Source organism: Dendrobates tinctorius, unplaced genomic scaffold, assembly GCF_039654945.1.
Source record: "Dendrobates tinctorius isolate UK_male_01 unplaced genomic scaffold, ASM3965494v1 ptg000024l, whole genome shotgun sequence".
Taxonomy (NCBI): domain Eukaryota; kingdom Metazoa; phylum Chordata; class Amphibia; order Anura; family Dendrobatidae; genus Dendrobates; species Dendrobates tinctorius.
This window is the reverse complement of record NW_027361692.1, coordinates 18597474-18621234: the sequence shown is the minus strand read 5'-3', so window position 1 is coordinate 18621234 and position 23761 is coordinate 18597474. Positions and strand designations below refer to the sequence as shown.

General features: G+C 39.7%; 1 protein-coding gene across 6 annotated transcripts in view; it reads left to right on the top strand.

The window, feature by feature from the left end:
* The window catches only part of ADGRB3 (adhesion G protein-coupled receptor B3), a 1461501-nt gene that overhangs the window by 639904 nt on the left and 797836 nt on the right, over positions 1-23761 (top strand). For all 6 annotated transcript variants that reach the window (XM_073569395.1, XM_073569396.1, XM_073569393.1 and 3 more), the window contains one exon: positions 2468-2632. In XM_073569395.1, the coding sequence (XP_073425496.1) occupies positions 2468-2632 (165 nt within the window). The remainder of the gene's footprint in view (positions 1-2467; positions 2633-23761) is intronic.

Sequence of the window (23761 nt, the reverse complement as noted above, 5' to 3'; positions counted from 1 at the left end):
TCTTAAACAAAGCTATGTGCCTAAATAAAATGAAAATATGCATGTTACCCCGTTTCGTGCTACAGCGCAGCACCTGCCTGATGAATGTAAATTTTTTTTCCAAACCATATTATATTCAGTATGTAAAATAAGGGGCAGGCACTGAGGAATCAATGACCAGTCAAAAACCATATAGATGAATATCTGAAAGATTAGACAACAACCACAAGATGGATTTCATCAACTCAGGTATCATTTTAATCACTATAACGGTGCCGACATAACACTGTCTGTAGGTTACTCAGCACAATCCTGCCATCAGGTTAACTTTAAGGACTTATGGAAAAGGGAAACATTCAGTAATAAAAATCAAGGCCATATACTTAGCATATATGAGATAATCACAAATCAGACCAAGTCATAAAGTAATTGGACAGAAACCCCATTTCTGGAGAACCACCAACACCATGGGTAAAAGGGAGGTACCTGCACATATTAAGGCCATGTCTCAACCCAAATCCAATCTGACTCTTGGTACTGAAATATAAAGAAATCTCATTGCTTACAATGCCTATCTTGCTCATATATTCCAGATGCTTTTATTTTATTTTCCTTAAGATGCAGGGCTAATTAACTTTATATTTTGATAAATCTGACTTTTACTGACATAGCAATACCAGATATGGGTTTTTTACTTTTACTGGAGGGGAAAAGAGTGGTAAATTAACTTTTATATTTTTATATTTTTTCTGAAATGTTACAATTTTTACTATCCCAGCTCCCTCAGGTGTTATGACACACATAAACACCTCACAATCACGTTCTACTGGGGGCAATTGGCAGTTACAATAATGAGCTTCCCAAGCCATGAACTGTAATGCCACTATCAGAGATTGGCAGTGGTATTAAATGGGTTAACAGCCAAATGAAGAGTTTAGCTTCACCCTTTGTCTTTAGAGGGAGATAACGGCTAATAGCATGTGAAAGATGCAGGCTCAGATCTTGGCCAACAGCAAAGACTTGTAGCCAATATTGTCATGATCTCAGTGCTGGTTTGACTCGCACGCGTGGGGTTAATGTCTGGAACCAGTGCTGATGACTGGCATTTCTGGGGTTAAAGGTTGTGATCCTGGTGCAGGCTTACCTGCACACCTGGGGCTATGATTGTGGCCTCTCCCTGGTTCTGGGAGAGGCTTCTTATAGCCTCAGGATGCTCCCATCCCTGTCAGTTATACTCTTGCCCTTGGCATAGTGTGGTGACCCCTGAGTGTGTTTTTCCTGTGTTCTGGTTGCTTGATAATCTGTGTATGACTCAGTCTGTTCTCTGGATATTGCTTTGGATTCTGCTTGGTACCTTCTATGTCTGTTTGGTTTTTGACTGCTGCTTGGCCCTGACTATCCGCTCTGTCTCATCCTTGGTACGTTACAGCTATCTCTGTGTATGAACCCCGTTATGCCTGACTCTGAGTAATTCTGTATAGTGTCTTTCCATCTCACTAAGCAGGACACTAAGCCCCGCCCCCTTGCAGTCACATGACCGTAGGTCCCGTGTCTGCTTGCTAAACTTCAGCATCCACAGGTCCTGTGCATCGGTACTTTCTGGCTGTACCTGACCCCGGTACCCCTACAGTGCGGGTGAGTCCCTGCTCAGCGGAGGCTGCACGCCGGCGCTGACAGGATCCTGACACTCAGGACACGCGCACTGGCTCAGTGAGCAAGTACAGTGCAGTGTTCCTGACAAATATTAGACAATTCTATTCATCCAAAGTTGGTAATGTGTTAGAATAAAAATTTTATTTACTGTTCAGCTTTTATAATTTATCAATTAAGAATTATAAATATTACACCTTGATTATTTTACCAATTGTGTTTATAGACATTTAATTTAGTTGAAGATTTTTTTTACCAATCTTTAATTTCTATTTCTAAAAAATGATAGGTTATGCTGTATTTCTTGACCCTGTTTTCAGGCTGGTTCTCTGTTTTCGATTTCTTCTACACTGTAACTGATGTGATGACCATTGCCACATAGGAGCGACTTCCTTTTAAATTCTGTATCTCTCATATGGTTCATAAGCTTTTGAGAAGGTTGACTAAGCTGACAATAAAGGGATCATCCATGTGGAAGTTATATTTTATAGCGTCTAAGTTGCTTGGTGAAAGGAATGATAATGTTCATATTAACCTTTACTGTTATGTTCTCCTGGCTTTTTAACACTGCAGACTCTAAGACATTTTCATTCGATGAAGCAAATTACCATTTACTGTTAAATATTTTAATTATATGTTTTGATATTTACCTTTTTAAAAAGAAATATATAGGTTTGTACAGTACATTGAAAGAACAATAATTTTCACATAGTAAACAATGTCTCTAGCTTTAAGACTAATGGGCTAAGTACTTAAAAAAGGTTAACCTCAGGTAATTAATCAAGACACAGATCTTTCCAGCTTTATTTAAAGTATGATATTATGTTCTCTTGCCTAGCTAATGGACAGTGGAACCATTGGGGACCATGGAGTGGCTGTTCCAGGTCATGTGATGGCGGATGGGAAAAAAGAACACGGAAATGCCAAGGAATTACAATCACTGGCCAGCAATGCGAAGGATCAGGGGAAGATGTCCAAAAATGCAATGAGCAGAGATGCCCTGGTAAGTAGGATTAGAATATTATTTGCAAGGCTATCTCTCATATTATCACATGAATACAATTTTGTAATGAAAACTATTGCACTGCAAAACTATGTCTGCTTAAGGACTATAACAGAGCCAGCAACCCAACTATATTGTATGGCGTTTATAAAACTGGTGTCTTCCTATGCTACAGAAGGGTCATTGTGTCCTCAAAAGAACCAGGGTCCAAGTGTGACTGCTACCTATGCACCTCATATGGCTACAACCCTAGTTCTAAAGCTGAGAGCAGGATTTAGTAAGCAGATAATGATGTATGTATCTTCTTGTGTAGTTGAACATATGGGTTTCCATGTTCTCCTAAATTGGTTAGATCTAGCATGCAGTTATTGTTCAGTAAAGATGCATGAAATTTACTTCTAATAAATGCCCATACAGAAATGTGTTTGCTGATAAATCATTTTTGTTGTCATTTACAAACCAAGAATAAAACTTAAAGATGTATTATCATCTATAAGATCTTATCCCAACATGTAGTAGGTGTAATAATAATAATATTAGCAAATACCTCCAGTTTGAAATGTGTAGTTTTTGTGATTTTCTATGTTGCTTACCCCTTGTGCTGGACACTGCAATAGCATAGATATCCATGATTACGACCACTCCTATAGTGACAGTTAGTTGTTAGTGGCCGTGACCCAGGATACCTAAGCTACTGTGATGCCTCTCACATGGGATCAGAGACATAATAAATCAAGTGAATTTGTCAACAGAGTTCACAGTACAAACATTATTAACATGTTCAAGAATAGTCCATTTTTCCCCATTCCTGACTGGGCACATTTTGGGGTATTTTTCATACATATGAAGAGCTGTTAACTTTTCTTTCATTCACATAGTCAAATCATTTTTAAATCTTTCTTTCAAGATAAGTGTGGCCTAATTTTTAAGTTATTTTCATACAGTTTTTAATTTGTTTGCTGATATTGGCAAATATCAAGTGGAATATATCGAAAATAAATCAGATTTTAATATTTTTTTATGACCCCAAAGGACCACTGAAATACATTGGTATGTTAAAAGTGATTTGCATTGGCAACTTTTCATGCTTTATATTTATTTACTTAGTTAGTTCACACACTGCATCCCCCATAAGGTGATAAAGATCATTGTCTCAAAATGATATTTTTTTAATCTGATGTCTCTTGTAACTGGGGCTGATATATTAGCTCAATTACAGGAAAAATTCAGAGCTATCAGGGTCTCCTATTACTTAGCAGCTCATGCTCCTTCTCTATACACAACAATTACATGACTGCAGTGTCCAGAAGAGGAAGTGCTGTCTTAATTTCCTATTACTCTAGACATAACATAGCACTTGCTAAGTGCTGGGTATACAGTGATCAGGAAGGCAGAACGTGCAATAAGCAGTCTCCGCATTCTCTATGGGGAGTATGTCTGAGAAGTAGCTTTATAAACTTTCAGCTACACAATTTTATGCAGATGTCATTCTTTTTGGTGACATGTTGGAATGTCACTGCAGAGCATAATGCGGACTGCTAGAACGCTTATATTCCATAGGCGGTCCGAACATAGCTAAAAAGGTAGGGCCTAAAGAAATTGATGTGGTGTCCCCCCTATTTTTAATAGCCAACTCAGGCTAAGTAGAAAGTCACAGGCTGATATTAATAGGCTGTAAAGGGCCATGGGTATTGGCCCCTTCCCAGCCTAAAAATACCAGCCATTAGCCACCCCAGAAATCTATTAGATGCACCAATTCTGGCACTTAGCCTTGGCTCTTCTCACTTGCCCTGGTGTGGTGGCGCTTAGGGTAATGGGATTGTGGGGGTGATGTCAGCTGTGTAATATCCACAGAGATCAAGCCCAGCTGAATGAGGATGGACAAGTTACCCAAATAGTGCAAAGTTAAAAGGTGTGCTATGCAATCTACTATCAACCATCATGTTAGCAGCAATTGATTTTTTATATATATATATATACAGTATATAATATAATATTAATAGAATAGAATAGAATATAAATAATAATTTATTATATATATATATATATATATATATATACTGTACATGCACAGTTATCATTAAAAGAGTTGCAAAAGATGTTGAAAAATATTCTTTTGCTGATTGCATAATTTGGGAGTTAGCAAGAAAGACTATGCACATTTATTGTGCACACATGTCTGTATAGAACACATTTCTGGGGATACCTTCCGCTGATAAATAACTAACAGGCTTCATAGTTACTGTACAAACATCTGCAATTGTCTATGACATCAATATGTTATTATCCAGAGTTGATACATTTGCAGCTTCCTTCTCTGATAATTAAAATGAGACGTGTTTATCTAATCTAGAAACAAACAAGCAGAGATTTCTCTTTCAACATTTAATTCAAACATCTGCATGTGAAAAACAAGAGCAAAAACAGACTGTAATCTTGTTTTCAAAGGTTGCCACCTGCTGTTAATAGAATATTTCACAAATGCATCCATGTAAAGGAACGTGACAATGCTTTTTTATGGAGATGCGTTCTTGGCACATTAGCAGGAAAAAGCATGTAAGAATTAGTATGATTCATATGGAAAATACTATATAGTGTAAAGAATGCAAATACCCAATGTGAGAATCCTAAGGAATCTGTGCTGTTACCATGGAATCTGATGCAAAATTGTGAACTATGCCACGGTAGTTATGCTATAGTCACCAAGGACCACATTATGGATATATATCCAAAACTAGCACACAGTTACACTTTCACTTTAAAACATTTGTCATGTAAGTTCTCCAACATACCAGTGAGTAAACCACATTTGTGATGTGGAAGGTTACAGTGGTTTATAAATGCTGAGCAATTTAAAATGTCAGGTAAGTTCTGGATTCTAGCTTGATGACAGCAGGTTGTGACCTAAGTCCTTTTGAGATTTCACAATTTAAGTGCAGTTTTCTGCATCACTGTACATGTTTCTTGATGCATTGTATCTGATGTTCTTTGCTGTCAATATATAGAAGTGTCCTCAATTCTATGGTCCTTGGTAGTAAGTTTTACAAAATAAAAAAAGGAAATTCTAAGTGCACATGGCAAATCATTGCAGTTTGAAAATCATTAAAAGGACTGTTTTAAATGACAAAAAATTGTCTTGTTTATGTTTTCCAGAAACAGGATGGAGTCATGTCCTTATAGGCTTTCTTTAGTATCGAAGCCCAAGTTTTTATCCTCATAATATAATACAATCATCATATTATATAGCACTGTGTACTTACAATTGTTCATGTTACCTTTCTGCCCAGTACATTCTTCTCTTTTCTCTGCTCTATGTATAAACAGAAAGTTTCTATTCCCTGCAACAATCATTCCCCATCAACTTCTGACCCAACTTCTGAGCTCCTCCCCCCTACCAGGGACTTTTGCAGTGACTCATGAGTCATACAGGAAAAATAGATTTCCTGTTTCTACATAGAGCTTAGAAGGATTCAGCTAGTCAGTATTTATTCATGTGTTGTCATAGACCTAATGGAAAAGAGAAGAATTACGTGGGTAGAAAGGCAAAATGAGCAATTGTAAGTCCACAGTGCTATATAATATGATGTTTGCAATATATTAAGAGGATAAACATTTTGATGGGAGTGCTTCCTTAAGTTTTATACTAATCCCTATGCTCCCCCCAATCCACTCTTTCTGACTCGTAACCTGTCCCTGCTTACTTCTGCTTCCCAATATTATTTCCCCATACCAGAAACGACAGGGAATGCCCACATAACCAATGGCTGGTTGCAGCTGTAACCTGCCTCAATCAGTAATTTGCTATCCTGACATTTCCTGTCCTTTCTGGTGTTGAGGTGGGACAAGAAAGTAGAAACTCACAGGTACCAGACAACTGTCAGAACTGGAGTTACAGTACAATAGTTATTTGCTTATTTTCTTTCCTTTTTTTAGCTAGATTAACCCTTTTGAAAAAAAATAATGTTTAGGCTTTGGACAAACCCTCCAAATGATATGTGCTGCAACACCAGTCTAGAGCTAAGAAACAAGTCTAATGTTGTTTCTCGAAAGAGAAAATAAAGTTAAACTTTTTCCTGATTACAAATAACCCTTTAGCATGTAGAAATGTTGTGTCCAAGACTTGAGATGGTGTGCGGCTACCCCGATTAGAAGACAAAGATTATTACAAAGTAAAACAGTGCTCAAAGCTGGATTGATGCTTCATTGGCAGCCAAGAAGCAGTCAGATTTAGGGAACCTGTCTGTACACCTACCCTATAGTATAGGATGGGTGTTTTCCCCAAAAGATACTGTAACTTCATTATAGACGATTATTCACCAGATGGAGGCCAAAAATGTGTTTTCTGCATCCATCTGACTGCATACCATTTGTATAGTTTTACAGGAAAGTGTAGAAGACTGTTCTTTCCTATACAGAGGACCATAGCAAATAAATGTATATAATGTGGTACCTGTCCCCTTACAGTGGCTCCCAATGGTGGGAAGATGCCTCTTCATCCATTGTGACTGTGCACGCTGTCAAACGTATGCACCTTGTGTGTCTGATGCCTACAGTGTGTGCAAACATAGTGTGGACTGAGCTTATAGACACACATAGTATAAACCATTTCCAAGAGAGTATAAAAAAACAAAAAAAAACATGTTTTGTATGGTTTTTCAAGGTTAGTCATCCCGTGCCACTCATCCTGGGATATAAAAACCCAAGGAGAAAGGTAAAATGGACACAACTATATGGGAGATTAATTAAGCTGAAATGTTATTTCCTCTCCTTTAGTCCATCACTAATTGTATTTTTGCTACTGAAGACTCAAGTTAATGCCATGGCACATTCTTGGGTGTGGCTCATTTTAGAAACAGGAAAAGAAAGCATATTTAGGGTACGTTCACAGTAGTGTATAAAAAATAGGTTCCATCTTCATCCAGAAAAGTGGGACCATTTGTCCTCCGTGTGCTGTCCGTAAACAATCCGTTCTTTTTATCAGCAGCTATTAATCATTTACAGGACCATTTACAGTTTCCTATGTTACAGAATTATAATGTATAGGTAAAAATCGGATGTCTCTCTGATGGTCCAAATAACTTTTTTTCTCGCACCCATCTGATTTCGGAGTGAAATCGCAGCATGTCGAATAATGCAGAGAAAAAAATTGCAGATCTGCACATCCTCATTGAATAACATTGGTCCTAATGCTATCCCTTTTTATCTCACATTACACTCATCCAATTTATACACTAGTATGAGCAAACCCTCCATCACATAGAATACCTGCATGAATAATGTCACTGAACCATGAATCTCTCCTCATAGACAAAAGATAAACTAGCTTGAAAACCAGGTGATAGGTTCACTTTTGGAGCTGTCTCTGGTATAAAGTATACAGAATGCATCACTGCTAGCTACTATCATTGGCTGCTAAGTACAAGATTTTTCCTAATTGATCCTTAGATTTGATCTGTCCATGTATTGCACATCAACATTTCCATCTTTGTAATGTAAGAAATAAAAGTAGGCAGTACAATAACAGTACAGCTTTACATTAGCGGAATGTCCATGAAAATGAAGCATTAGAATGCTGTTTGGCCATTATTTAAGAATATAGGATGCTCCGTGGTTACAGTAACATAGTGTTCCCTTTGAAGCATCGCATTTTTATTGTATACTAATTTTGTATTCTATTTATCTCTAATGGGCAAATTCTCCATAGTTTTACAGGTGCATTCATCTCTATGAATTATGTTGCATATGGGTTTTTGTAAGACTAGCTTTTTGTTTAATATATTCATTAGCCACATTGTTCTCCAACCTGCGTTTCCGAGGTTCCAATTAGTATTCAACTAAAAAATATTCTTTTAAATTACTGCTTGTATAATTGCAGAATGACCAACTGAACTATTCAAACTATTTTAGGCATAACATTCATTACAAAGTTACATTTTATAGTAATTAAATCATGAAAAATTTTACTAGTAAATAGTGATGTGCGAATATGCTCACATATCGTGTTATCTGAGCAGGCTCGGGGGTTATCCGAGTATCCTGGACGTGCTAGGATAATTTGAGTCCCCGAGGCTGCATGATTGCCTATTGAATGGACAGGCAATCCCCTAATATGTGTCAGCTGTCTAACAGCCACGAATCATGCAGCTCCAGGAACACAAGCATATTACTCGAGCTCGCCCAGGATACTAGGATGACACGTAAGCATGCTCGAATAACACGATTTCTGAGCAAGTTTTCTCATCAATAGTAGTAAATAAAAATAATGGATATACAAAAATAATTTTCCTTCACCCATCCATAGCATTGCAGTCACATCTGTATATTGATGCCTGAGAGGGCTGAGAGTTCACTATCCTAAATAAAAGGTGCCAACTTTAAAGGGGTATTCCCATTTTCAAGATCCTATCCCAATATGTAGTGGGTGTAATAACTAAATAATATTAGCAAATACCTCCAATCAGAAATGAGTATAGTTCCTCTGATTCACTATGTCTCTTTCCTCATGTGCAGGGCATTGCAGTAGCTTAGGTATGCATGCTTACCACTACTTATATATTGACAGTCAGTTATTAGTGGTTGTAACCATGGATACGTAAGCTATTGCAATGCTCTGCACATGGGGTAAGAAACACTGTGAATCAGAAGATCTATACTACATTTGTAAATGTAGATATTTTTTAATTTTATTATTGTTACACCTATTACATATTGGGATAGGATCTTGAAGATATGGCACTCCTTGACTGGAGTAACTATGCCAGTTGTAGTATGTGTTTAATTTATTAAGTGTCCTGTACTGTATTCTTAATGAATTAGGTGCATCTTACTCCAGCAATCCCTGGAATTGGTGGCATGCAAAACATCAGCCTTAAAAAATCAGGCCCAATATCTTCTGTAACTAGTGTCTATGCACCAACTGTGCATAATTAGAATAATATAATAGCATGTCAAAATTTATTTTTCCTATCCTTGCACCTGTCTGCTGGTAGTGTTGGAAATTCTATCACACTCTATCAATGTTTGCAAAGTTCTTTTTCAGAATCACAGATTTCAACTCTCAATAGCCTTTCAATTGGATTAATATCAGAACTTATTGCTAGCTAGTGTAAAACCATTTATTTTTCCTCCAAACGATTCTTTTGTACTTTTGGAAATGTCCTTTCGGTTATTGTCAGTCCCCATGCCTTCTGTCGCGCACCTTGCCAGGCCCCCCGTCACGCATGCTCATACTTACCCTGCGCAGCAGCCTCGCTTGCTCCGGCGACGGCGTCCTCCTCTGACCGGCCCACGGCCTGTGACGTCATTGCGAGCCCTGCGCATGCGACATAGGCCGCGGCCGGCTCACGTCTCTCATCTTATCCTCCGGCGGTGCCCTGACCCGGTAGCACCGCCGGACCAATGGGGGCACATCTGCGTGTATATCAGGCCACCCTCCCATAATGGAGGCGCCTGATCGTTGTTGTTTTAGCAGCACTCTAGGTCCTGTGGTTTGCCTTGCATTCGGCTTCCACCCTCTTATTGCTTTGAGCTTCTTTGCAGTCCTGCTCCAGTCCTACTCCGGTCCTGCCTATCCATGTCCATACCTGCAGTCCTGCTCCAGTCCTGCCTACCCGTGTCTGTACCTGCAGTCCCGCTCCGGTCCTGCCTGTCCGTGTCCGTACCTGCAGTCCCGCTCCAGTCCTGCCTACCCGTGTCTGAACCTGCAGTCCTGCTCCAGTCCTGCCTACCCGTGTCTGTACCTGCTGTCCTACTCCAGTCCTGCCTACTCGTGTCTGCTCCGGCAGTCCTACTCCAGCTCTGCTTTCCCGTGTTAGTCCCAGTACTCCATTCCGAGCCACCCCTCTTGGTTCCGGCTGCTGTGGCATTCGAACCCCTGGACCTGCTCCTAACAATCCCTGTATAGGGGTCGGCACCACCTGGTAGCTCGTCCGGGGTCCCCTCGGTGCCACGGTCCAGAGGGTCCACTCCGGGAAGTCCGTCTTGTCCAGCGCTGAGCTAACAGATATTATCCTGCTAAATAACCTATTTTGTTCAACTCAAACACAGTTTTCATAAACTTGCAAGGATGCTCTCTCTAAACTGCTCTCATCCTCAGATTTCATTTAATGTTTCCTTTCCATGATCAAGGACCACTGTATCAGAAGCAGCATTGTAGCCTCACAGAATTTTAGTTCCTCCAATATATTTTGATGCAGACAGGGTGCACTTTTCCTTATTGGATTTATTCCATCCTCTATAAACATAACGTCTGCATACATTGGTTTCATTTGTCGATAGAACATTTTTCCAAGAAGGATTGTGGTTAGGGTTGAGCAGACGCGTGGAAGTTCGAGCTCTGGTAGCCAACCCAAACTAATCTAAAGATCGATTTGGGTATCAGAACTGTACCCAAACTAGAACAAGAACCTGAAATCCATCGAAAACAATAGAGACCCAAACTAAGGTTGTGGAAAAAAAATCTCTCTCCTTCCTGGACTTTCCCTAGAAGGCCGAACAATAACACAGACTTCCGGGAGAAGTCATTGTTCGGAGTTTAGCACCAGACACTAATTGTCCACTATGAACCCTAAACTTTTTTAGTTTAGGTTTGTTCATCTCTAATTGTGGCTCATCTTTGTAACTTTTGTCAATTTTATTTGCTTTTTTTAAAGTCTTTAAAGAGTGAGATCCTCCTTGAACTTTGCCCATAGGTTCCTGATTTATTATCTGGGCAGTTTATGGCATAGGTTGGAGCCATCATCTCAGATACCTCCTGCTCAGCCTAAAGTTCTTTGAATGCTGTTTGTATTTTTCAACACATTTTAAAACATATTTCATATGATTCTCTTATTAATTCTCCTGTTCCAACCAAATTTTACAAGGTTCTTGACTATTACATGAGTGGGTACAACATTTCTTTTATTTTGAACTGTTGAAGGCAGGCTGTCAAATATTTTGAAGAATGTCTCGTACTCTTTAGACTGCTTGTGGTTGGTGATAACGGCATTTTTGGTATGCTTAGGGAGATGGCACTGTGAACAAAGAACAGGAAATAAAATTGGTCTTAAAGTCTTGTGAGCACTGCCAGGGTGTGAACAGGTGACTGAAATTTCTACAGTATGTAATCACAGGTCAGATTTTGTCATTTTAAACTGAATTGAAAGTATGCCAAGAACCATGTCCTTGCAGTGTTTTCAATTTTGTGTTTATTTTCCTGCCAAGTTTTTGTGTTTTGCTATATAAAACATATGCATTTATATATTCACGAAAAACTTTATTTCAGAATATATTTTACATAGTGTGCACAATATTCAAGGCCAAAAATGTTGACCAAAACTGAATGTTATTGTATTTTGCGTTGTATAACAATGGTAATATTGCCCCAATTTACAACACAAGAAACTACATTGACACATGATTGTGTCATTTGGCACATTGGAATACATTTTTCTATGTATTGTTTCCAGATATATATCTCTAGTATAATAACACTAAGACCTATGGTGATATCATATTCATGAACCCCAATAGTAATGGGTGTTCAGAGCTTGACTCATTTCTTAAGATTTCCTTGCAACTTTCTTTCGTAGAAAAGTGGTGGAAGACAAATGTTGTTCAGTATGCTAGCATTAATTTGTTATCACTATGCCTTACATATTATTCTTCATATGGTTTCAAATACTAAGCTATCGAATTTTTCATACTGTAGAATTGGACATAGAAATTGCAAAGTTCAGCTTTATTTGCTTGGATATGTTGGTACAGATAATGTACAAATATTTTAATGACTTCTACTGCAGTTTTCCTAAAGATACATTAAGTTCTGGTCAATTATAAAGTACCACTCTGTGTATTTTTCCATTTGAGCACCAAAGTGTTATTACTAATGTCTGTGTCTTATTCGCATTAAAATAGTTACTGGATGAATTTGTCTGTTGTTCCAGGCACCGCTCTGGTCCATGTGACCAGAGTTGTGAGTTGTGACTAGCTGGATCGATCCAGTGTTTTCTGGGCTGACCGGAAGTCCCTTGTTAATGTTAGTCTACGAGACCTGGAATCAGGTATTTAGAGACTTACAATGTGAGATATAGTGACTGTTAGCTGTGACTTCTGGTAAGACACAGCTGCGTTCACAAAATGTTGGAGAGGGATTGGAGCAGCTCCGGCACCAGTAGGACGATGACAAATGATATGTTTTTTAATACTGCATATATGGTAAAATTTAAGATAAAAGCAAAATTAAAAAATAACATTTAGCAACTAAATAGTAATAGTACACCTAAACAACTTAGTTAACACAATTTTGATCAAAAAAGTGTAATTGCCATCCCACCTCGACAAGGTGTACCCATTTGGGATGGTCCTTAACTCTTACAGTTCACCTCCCTGTGTCAGCAGCTATCAAAATAGATGGGGCAGAGCAGGACCCAGACCTAAATATTCAGACACCTGGATGAGGAAAGCTATATAAACAAGCCCCAGAAGGTAAGCCACACCCATGTTTGTATATATAGGGAATTGACATTAGTCCTCATTGTGGCTCACATTCTAAATTCCCTATCAGTATGTATTTGGAGTATGGGAGGAAAACGTTGAACCCTGAGGAACAAACGCAAACATGGGGAGAACATACAAACTCCTTGCAGATATACTTAGTGGGATTTAAACACAGGGCCACAGAGCTGCAAGTCAACAGTGCTAACTTCTTCGCCACTATGCTTCCCTATATAAAGTACAGTGCTAACCACTGAGCTACTGTGCAGCACTATTTATAGTACAGTGCTAACCAATAGGCCACTGTGCTGCACTATATATAGTACAGTGGTAACCTTTGAGCCACTGTGCTGGCTTACATATAGTGCAGTGCTTAACACTGAGCCACTGTGCTGTCCTACATATAGTACAGGGCCAAACACTGAGCCACCATGCTGCCCTATATACAGTAATTGCTAACCACTAAGCCACAGTTCTGCTCTATATATAGTACAGTGCTACCCACTGAGCAACCGTGCTACCATCTATCTCAAGAACAGGCCCTGTAATGGGCAGTCAGTGAGGAGATCGATGGATTTCCCATAGAAATTAATAGAAATTAAAACCAGTTCTTCACTGACAGAGGCTCATGTCAGGGCCCTATTGTTAAAGTCATGATCTTTTTGCTAGGACCACATTTACTATGCATTTCTGACCTATACTGTGGATATGTCAAAAATGTATGAAAAGGAATACCCCTTTATACTCCTTGATTAGTACATGCTATGCAGGAGAATATGCAAAATGCAAAACTTCAAATAAGAATAACAGCTCGGTGTCAACCCTAATATGAAGAACAATACTGTTTACTAAGAGGATGCATCTAAACCTAGCTTGCATGGCACTGCGTGCTGAGCTGTTGTACCTGAGCCTATCATATATGTAGTGTTTTCTGAAACCCTGGATGCAAGCCTATGTATGCTCTCCCCTGTTTGTAACATGCATTAATCATTACAATGTCCATAACAAGTACAACCTGCATTCTATAAACCACAAATGTGAAATAATTCTAGACTCCTATAATAGGCACATACCCATTGTACTCTTTGGGACTGTTTATTCACATGTCCATTTTTTCTCCGATTTTGAAGCAAACTTGCCAAGTAAAGGGAATGGCACAGTCAATTAAAAACAGATAGCACACGGTAACCATCCATGTGTTATTCTAGTGCTGTATGATTTTTTTATTGTCTAATGGGTTGTAGAGGTTTGGAAATGTATATAATTTTTTTGCTGCTTATGAGAAAAAAGGATGCTGCAACCGATAAGAAAGCAAGTTTTTTGTGATGTAAAAAAATGGAAGTCTAAATGAGGCCTTAGCTATCTAACATGTATGGGGGGGCTTAACCCCTTCACGACCCAGCCTGTTTTCACCTTTCTGACCCGGCCAATTTTTACAATTCTGACCACTTTCCCCTTATGAGGTAAGAACTCTGGAATGCTTTCTCGGGGAAGCACGAATGCGAAACGCGCGTTGGGGTCTCCCTGCCCACACTTTGTGACAAGGTTGGTCTGTGACACTATTTGATTTTTGGATATATAAGGTTTTTGCTTACTATAGCGGCATCTTTGCTTGGTGATTACATTGTACCACCATTCTAGTACATAAATAGGTTCTGAGATCTGTTTTTTACTTTCCATATGGTTTATTTGCACTGTTTATAGGGTATTAGAGACTACTGATTTTTAACCCTAGTAATACTTTATCTAGTACCATATGTACTCACTTTGAGAAAATTGGCACTATCTTTGCACTTTATATTATACAGCTTTGAATCTATGAATCTGTCTTGATCATTTGATGCATTTTGACTATCTCATCAATTAACCTATATTCCTACTAGTGTCCTTACTTTTTACTAGCCTCACTTAGTGTGGTACTGGGTATCGCTTAATCCCTGTTTATATTTATTATTATGGTTTAATTTTTATCTTATTTTTTGGATATGTCAATAAAATTGAACAATATTTTATTATTGCTCCAATGTCCATTTTCTTCTTTTGCTTTTTTACTCTGAGAATGAGTGCTAGTCAGGGTCCAGATTATATAGGAGATGGGTGTGGCTAACAGTGCACAGCTGAGCCTTAACACAGGAAAGTTTCCAGGAGGTCTAAACTGAGCAGATCAACCCATGCACTGGAAAAAGAAATATACACAATTTAATATGAAGGTGAAGTGCTTCTAATCAGTGCAGGAGTAGGAGAAATCAGACACTGTGGTCTTCTGGCTCCTCTCTGTCATGGTAAACCCATGACAGCAGCATTGCCAATGTTACATCAACAGACACTGGATCAGCAGATTTGTCCCTGGATGGTCAATAAATAAAAAGCTAAATAAAATTAAAAAATGACATGGGTTCCCCTTATTTTTTATACCCATGGATATTAGCTCTCTCCCAGACCAGCCCTCAGCCACCCCTGAAATGGCGCATCCATTAGCATCGGCTCTTCCCACTTGCCCTAATGCATTGTCAAAAAGGGTAATGCTTTCGGGATTGATGTCAGCTGTCTAATATCCGCTGACATCAAACTCAGGGGTTACTAAAGGAGAGGTGTGAAAGGTAAAAAAGATTTGTAGGGGAATATTTAGATCAATTAAAAGACTTTTCTCTATGTGTCTTTCTTACTTTTGAATATGGGATTAGTAATGGAAGTGTCTGATAAACACGTCTCCATTACTAACCCCTTGGCTTGATGTCAGCTAGCATTACAGAGCTGACATCAACCCCAAAATATTACCCCACTTGCAAATTCAACAGGGAAAAGCACCATAATTGGTTCATCTAATGAAAGTGAGGTTTCTGGGGTGGCTGAGGGTGCAATTTTTAATCCTGGAAAGGGAACTCCATGGATCTTCCCAGCCTGACAATATCAGCCCCCAGCTGTCTGCTTTAGTTTGGCTGGTTATCAAAAATGGGGGGCATGCTTTTTTAATTATTTATTTAAATAACTAGCTGAAGAGCCCAGCACTGCCCGGGCATAGTAGCTAACTGTGGTTAGCAGAGAGAATTATAGGCTCCCCCCTGCCTAAAATCCAGGATCTTTATGATAAGAGTATTCGATCCCACGCATTGAAAATTTCATCCTATCCCTCTCACCCGGGACACTCCTCATTCCAACTACTCCCTTCAGGACGTCGCTTCAGAGTCCCCAAATGCAGTACCAACCGCCATATGAACAGCTTCTATCCACTCTCTGTTCAACAATTAAATCGTCATGTGTAGACTATATACTGTATCTGTCTTGTTAGATGTTACTTGTTGTATCTGTTGTTATATATTATGTTGCCTCTTTGCCACAAAGAATTCCTTGTATATATGTAATATGTACTTGGTGATAATAAATTTGATTGATTGATTGATTGGTTAGTTGTAGCAAATTATAATTATCCTCCATCCCATAGTCCCGTGCCCATATACCCATCACACATCCTCCATCCTATAGTCCCATGCCCATATACCCATCACACATCCTCCATCCCATAGTCCCATGCCCATACACCCATCATACATATTCAACATCCCATAGTCGAGTGCCCATATACCCATCATACATATCCGCCATCCCATAGGCCCGTGCCCATATACCCATCATACATATCCTCCATCCCATAGTCCAGTGTCCATATACCCATCACACATCCTCCATCCCATAGTCCCATGCCCATATACCCATCATACATATTCTCCATCCCATAGTCCCATGCCCATATACCCATCATACATATTCTCCATCCCATAGTCCCATGCCCATATACCCATCATACATATTCGCCATCCCATAGTCGAGTGCCCATATACCCATCACACATCCTTCATCTCATAGTCCCATGCCCATATACCCATCATACATATCCTCCATCCCATAGTCCCGTGCCCATATACCCATCATACATATCCGCCATCTCATAGTCCCGTGCCCATATACCCATCATACATATCCTCCATCCCATAGTCCAATGCCCATATACCCATCACACATCCTCCATCCCATAGTCCCGTGCCCATATACATATCCGCCATCCCATAGTCCCGTGCCCGTATACCCGTCAAACATATACTCCATCCCATAGTCAAGTGCCCATATACCCATCACACATCCTCCATCCCATAGTCCCGTGCCCATATACATATCCGCCATCCCATAGTCCCATGCCCATATACCCATCAAACATATCCTCCATCCCATAGTCAAGTGCCCATATACCCATCACACATCTTCCATCCCATAGTCCCGTGCCCATATACCCATCATACATATCCTCCATCCCATAGTCCAGTGCCCATATACCCATCACACATCCTCCATCCCATAGTCAACCATTATGACATCATAATGAGCGGCGGCGGGGCTTGCAACCTATGATGACATCAGCGTCACCATGGCAACCGTTGTGACATCATAATGAGGGGCAGGTCTTGATACGCACACACTGCTTCCCCAGTATGCAAATAGGGGCATTATGACATCACAATGAGGGGCGGGGCTTGACACGCACACACTTTTTCCCCCAGTATGTAGATAGGGGCAAAATTGTTTGGTGAATTGCAACGCGCAGGGTTAAAATTTCACCTCACAACATAGCTTAGGATGCTCTCGGGGTCCAGATGTGTGACTGTGCCAAATTTTTTGGCTGTAGCTGCGACGGTGCGGATGCCTATCCCGGACATACACACACACACATACACACATACATACACACATACATACACACTTTGAGCTTTATATATAAGATTAAAAAAATGTCATGGGTGCATGCTGAGATAAACCAGACAGCTAAGGCTTGCAGCTCCCAGCTGTCTATTTTACCTGCATCTTTTTAAATCAAAAATAGAGGGAACCACATGACTTTTTTGTTTATTTTTTTTTACATGGTTTGTTGGCCATTCACAGCCATGCAATACTTGATATGGCTGTGATTGGGCCGGAAGTGCTCACACAGGAAAAGCTTGTTTGTTGGTTGTCTTTGTCAGTGGGCAATCTTAAAATATGAGCAAGGGATCAAATAATTATTTCCTTTACTGTATAGTTTATTTTTTATCTAAGTGGTGAAAAAAATTGTAAAATTTGTATAAAAATAAATTTTTGCTTTGGTTGTCATTTCCAAGACCCGTGTCGTTTTCATTCTTCAGGATCTGTGGCTGTGTGATGCTTTTACTGATACCAATCTGGTGTAGAAACAATGCTTTGATTGACTCTTATTGCATTTTATTGCAGTGTTATGGCAGCCAAAAAAACCTGTAATTCTGCATTTTTCATTGTATTCTTGTTACACCTTTCACTGAATTTCTGAATGCAGTGATTCCAGATATGTGGGGATACTGTTACAAAGTCATTTTTTGACAACCTTCATTTCCCAATTTTCTACTTTATATCATTGAACTCCAGGTGTTTGTTTACGATTGTTGTGTATTTTTTGGTGCTTTATGTACTTAACTTTTAAACCTGATGCTTTAGCCTGTGTCTTTTTGTCTTTTCCACCATAGATATACTCTCATTCAGATTATCTTTATATCATGATATGTGTAATCTAATATATAAAGCTCAAGTGTGTGTATGTATGTATGTGTGTGTATGTGTGTATATGTCCGGGATTGGCATCTGCACCGTCGCAGCTACAGCCACAAAATTTGGCACAGTCACACGTCTGGACCCCGAGAGCGTCCTAGTCTATGTTGTGAGGCAACATTTTAACCCCGCGTGTTCCAATTCACCAAACAATTTTGCCCATATCTACATAATGGGGAAAAAGTGTGTATCAAGCCCCGCCCCTCATTATGATGTCATAATGGTTGCCATGGCAACGCTGATGTCATCATAGGTTGCAAGCCCCTCCGCTCATTATGATGTCATAATGGTTGACTATGGGATGGGGATGGAGGATGTGTGATGGGTATATGTGCACTGGACTATGGAATGGAGGATATGTATGATGGGTATATGGGCACGGGCCTATGGGATGGTGGATACGTATGATGGGTATATGGGCATGGGACTATGGGATGGAGGATGTGTGATGGGTATATGGGCACTCGACTATGGGATGGAGGATATGTATGATGGGCATATGGGCACGGGCCTATGGGATGGTGGATATGTATGATGGGTATATGGGCACGGGACTATGGGATGGAGGATAATTATAACTTGCTATAACTAACCACAGTTAGTTACTATGCCCGGGCAGCGCCGAGCTCTTCAGCTAGTTATTAATATAATAACTAGCTTGTATCTCTTTGAGTAATAAGTAACATTCTTAGTATAAACAAGGTCTCTTGTTTGGGGCATTTGACTCCAGTATTCTTATAGGTTGTGGAATACCAAATATGTGTAATTTTTATTTTTTAAATTTTTATTTGCAATGGGGCAAAAGGGGAGTGATTTGAAGTTTTCTCTTTATTTTTTCATTTTTTTTTTACTTTTTACTTTATTTACTAGTCCCCTTAGGAGACATGAAGCTGCGACAAATAATGTTGAGCGAACATGCTGAGATAAGGTGTTAAGGTGCTTAACAAACAGGCAATCCGTGCATCTGTTGTGGCTGTAGAACAGCTGTGAGACATGCAACCACATTCACTTGGACATAGAATTTGAGCATGCCAAAGATACTTATTTAATACCAGAGCATGCTCAGACAGCACCTAATCCAAACAAGTTTGCTCAACACTAATGTCAATCTATCAGTGCCTTGCAATCAAGTCACAGGCGCGCCAATGAGGCCTTGGAATAATGCATGCCTCATCGGAGTATGTTAAATCCTGCTGTCAGCGATTGACTGGTTGACTGCTGGGTTGACTGGGATTTAACTAGATAGCAGTTATCTTGTGCTGGAAAATATGCGGACTCTGCATGTGAATCTGCATCAAAGGCAGGGATATGACATAAGTTTATGTCATATGACATCAAGGTGTTAAGGGTGGTGTAATTTTACCACAATGGGAAAATTGACCGAGAGATTTAACTAGCTATCAGCCGTCATGTGCCGAGAAACATGTGGGCTCAGCATGTCAGCTTGCATCAAAGACAGGGACATGACATATGATGTAAGTTTGTGTCATATGTCATGAAGGGGTTAAGGGGGATGTAATTTTAAAACAATGGATATAAGTGATTATACTGCTATGTGGCTCCTATGTCCTGTATGTGATTTATACACACCCATTGCAATAAAATAAAGCACCCAACACAGAGGAACACAATTAAATGCACCTCTTGAAGTAAAATATCCATCTCTTCCCATTTCATGTATAAGCATAAATAGTTATTTCTCCCCTTAATAACAACTGCATATTTTGTTACCTGGAGAGGAATGTAGCCTCCCTCTCACCACCTCACATCCCTCCCCCCATGCTGAGTTACCTTACACACATTTGAGCAGTATGGTTATACTCTGATCTCCTGATGGCCTTCCATTATAGCTTGCTGAAAAACTCATTACTGAACATAAACAAGTTAAGTTGCATCAAATAATCTGTAGCAGTTAATAAAAAATCCTTTAATTTCTTGAAATATGAATTTTAATTATTAAGATGAAATTGGACAACTAACATTTCATTTTTAAGAGGGCTACATAACAGTGGTGCCAAACATTCATCAACCCAGGCACTGAGACCCATATTGAGGGATCCAATGCGTGAGTTGATGGGATGAAGACGTGGGGTGAATGCGTCTAGGTGCGTTTTATGGAGATCATGAAAAATTGGTGCAATAAGTCACTCTTTCAATAAAGAACTTTCTGTTATGAACTTTACAGGACTTTTATATCTCATTCTTGTACTGTAATTTTAGATTCTAGTACTTTTTTCTGCATACAGTATCTCACACTTTTTATCCCACTCACCTAATTATATTATAAGGACAAGACAGCTGGAATAACTTCAGCGAGGAGCACTAGACTGACAGAGAATCTTTTGGACAGAAGAATAATCACTTAAATATATTGTTCTATTCCAAACTTTGGTATCTTTATTTTTTTAGCTGAAACATTAAATCATACAGGAAGGCTAATCTTAAAACTATCTTATCCAAGTTCAGAATTGGAGAGCCTACAGAAGTGGGCTCACTATATGCTATGTGATCCAATCTAAAGCCCACGTTACACATAACAATGTCCCAGCGATCCCACCAACGATCTGACATGATGGGATCCGCTGGGACATCATTAGGCTGATCGCTGGTGAGCTGTCACATAGACAGCCCCAGCGATCAGGACCAGCGACGCTGGACGCTGGTTTCTAATGTAAACGTCGTGTATTACATTAGAAACTAGCGACCAGCGTAGCTGATCGCTGGTCTCTCGCTGCCACACGCAGCGATGCACACTGGCCAGCGGGAGACCAGCGATCGAAAAACGGTCCTGGCCGATGCTGCACGATCAGCGATAACCGGCAGGGGGTCGGTCGCTGATCCCCGTCACACACAGCGATCTTGCTGGAGAGATTGCTGATGTGTCACAAAATCAGCGATCTCGCTAGCGAGATCGCTGTGTGTGACGGGGCCTTAACTCCTTGTTTAACAAATTGGTTGACAAGTAGCCCATTTAGTCCAATACTGTAAATTGAGCAATTACATCTACAAGAAACATATATCTACTTGATCATCGAAAATGCAAAAACAGAAACAGCAAGGGATCCAAGTGACACAATATTTTGTTTTATTGACCCATGTAGGTGCAAACTTTTTTCTTCCCAACTGAAGTCTTTATCACGCACAGTGACATCATAACAAAACACAAGCATATTGTGTCGCATGTGGCCAATCCAATTAGTTTTACTGAAGTGCATAGTTATATATCAAAATGTGGTCAATGTGAACATGCTGTAATATATGTATATTCTAGCCAACCAATCACTCACATTCTATTGTTCTTTGGTTAACCCCATCACAACTAGGCAATTTTTCTGTTTTTGAGCTTTCATTTGTTTATGTTACTTCCAAGAATAGCAACTTTATTTTTTCTGTCAGAATAGATGTATGTAGGATTGCTGTCATGTCGGACGCTGTTCACACCACAGTGTCCGGCAGGCAGAGGTAGTTCCACCTCCATCCACTATAGCCTCAGTGGCGCCGGCTTGATCTTCAGGCTCTCGGGGGTTAATCTTGCTGGAGACCAGGTTGGATGTTTAGTCATGCCCACGGTCTTTAAATAGTCATGCTGGCCTATGGGCGTCGCCGATTATAGCTTGTGTTTAGTACCAAGTGGTTCCGGTCTGGAGTGGAGGTGTTGAAAAGAGAGAGATTCGTATCTGGTGGCGTATGATCCGTTGTTATCCTTTCTCCTTCCCATATTTGTGTTTAGTTGTGCCCTGTTCACATTACTGTATATTCCTGTGTGCGTGCGGCGCAGTGCAGTTTAAGTTCTCCCTGTCTGTCATAATTTGTGTGGGGCTAGGGTGGTGTGTCTCCTCACTGGGTGGAGGGTGGAGGGTTAAGTGCAGGGCTGAGCAGGAGATAAGGAAAGGTTGGAGGCTCAGGCATTTGCACCATCAGCAAAAACCCTGGGTTGAGGGTCAGACAAGGTTTCCCCTAGTTAAAGGGACATCACAGGGGCCCCGGGTATTTCAGCCTTAGTTGAACTAAGCCCTGCGTGACATTTGCTTTTTGCACCACGAGTTATAATTTTGAATTACACCATTCATTTTATTATGTGATGTGCTGAAAAGTAAGAAAATAATTCTAAATGTTGTGAAAAAAAGCAAAATAAAGTCAAAGTTTTTTTTTTTTTTTTTTACGTTTATTGTATGGTAAAAATTACTGGCAATTAGATTCTCCAGATCAGTATAACTACAGTAATACCAACCATACATAGTTTTTCCTATTTATGAGGAACAAAATAGGAAATTGATAAAAAAAACAATTCTTGTGTTGTAATTTTTTAAGACTAATAACATTTTCAATTTTCAGTTCTTGGAGTTGTGGATAGTGTTCTGTTTGGTTTTTTTTTGTGCCCTGAGCTGATATTTTTATTGATCCCTTTATGGGGTAGACACAATCTTTTGATAACCTCTTATTGCATTGCTTGCACCTATGTGGCAACCAGGAAAGCACAATTCTGGCATGGTGGTTTTTTGTTACAGCATTTACAGGAAGCCGACATAAGACGCACCATTTTGCCATATGTCGGCAAGGAGTTAATGATGTAGTTAGATATTTGGCTATTGTCCTAAGTCACATTTCAAGGATCATTAGATGGTCAATAGTGACTTGTAGAATTGCTGTTTCCAACAGGTGGCGCTATAGAGTTCAAGTCCACTTCCTCTCTGAAGAGGCAGTTTACATATTTATGAATATACACTGTTATGTACACTGTAAATGATGACTCCAATTTATTCAAACTGATGTATGTATGATATTAAATCACAAAACTCAAGATAAAAAGCGGACGGCACCGCTGTTACCGTGTGACTTCAAATGATGTGCGGCGTACAGAAGCTCAGCAGCTGGGAATCTCGGGTGCCAGACCTGGAAACAGTCAATCCTGGGAATCCATGCAAAGAGAAGAGGTCGCACTCATCGAGATGGAAGTTTCACTGATTTATTGACATATCATGAACATGTCAAGTCGGGGGAGTGACATAAGGAGTGCTAGAAAGGCTGACAACGCTGCTCGAGCGCTTC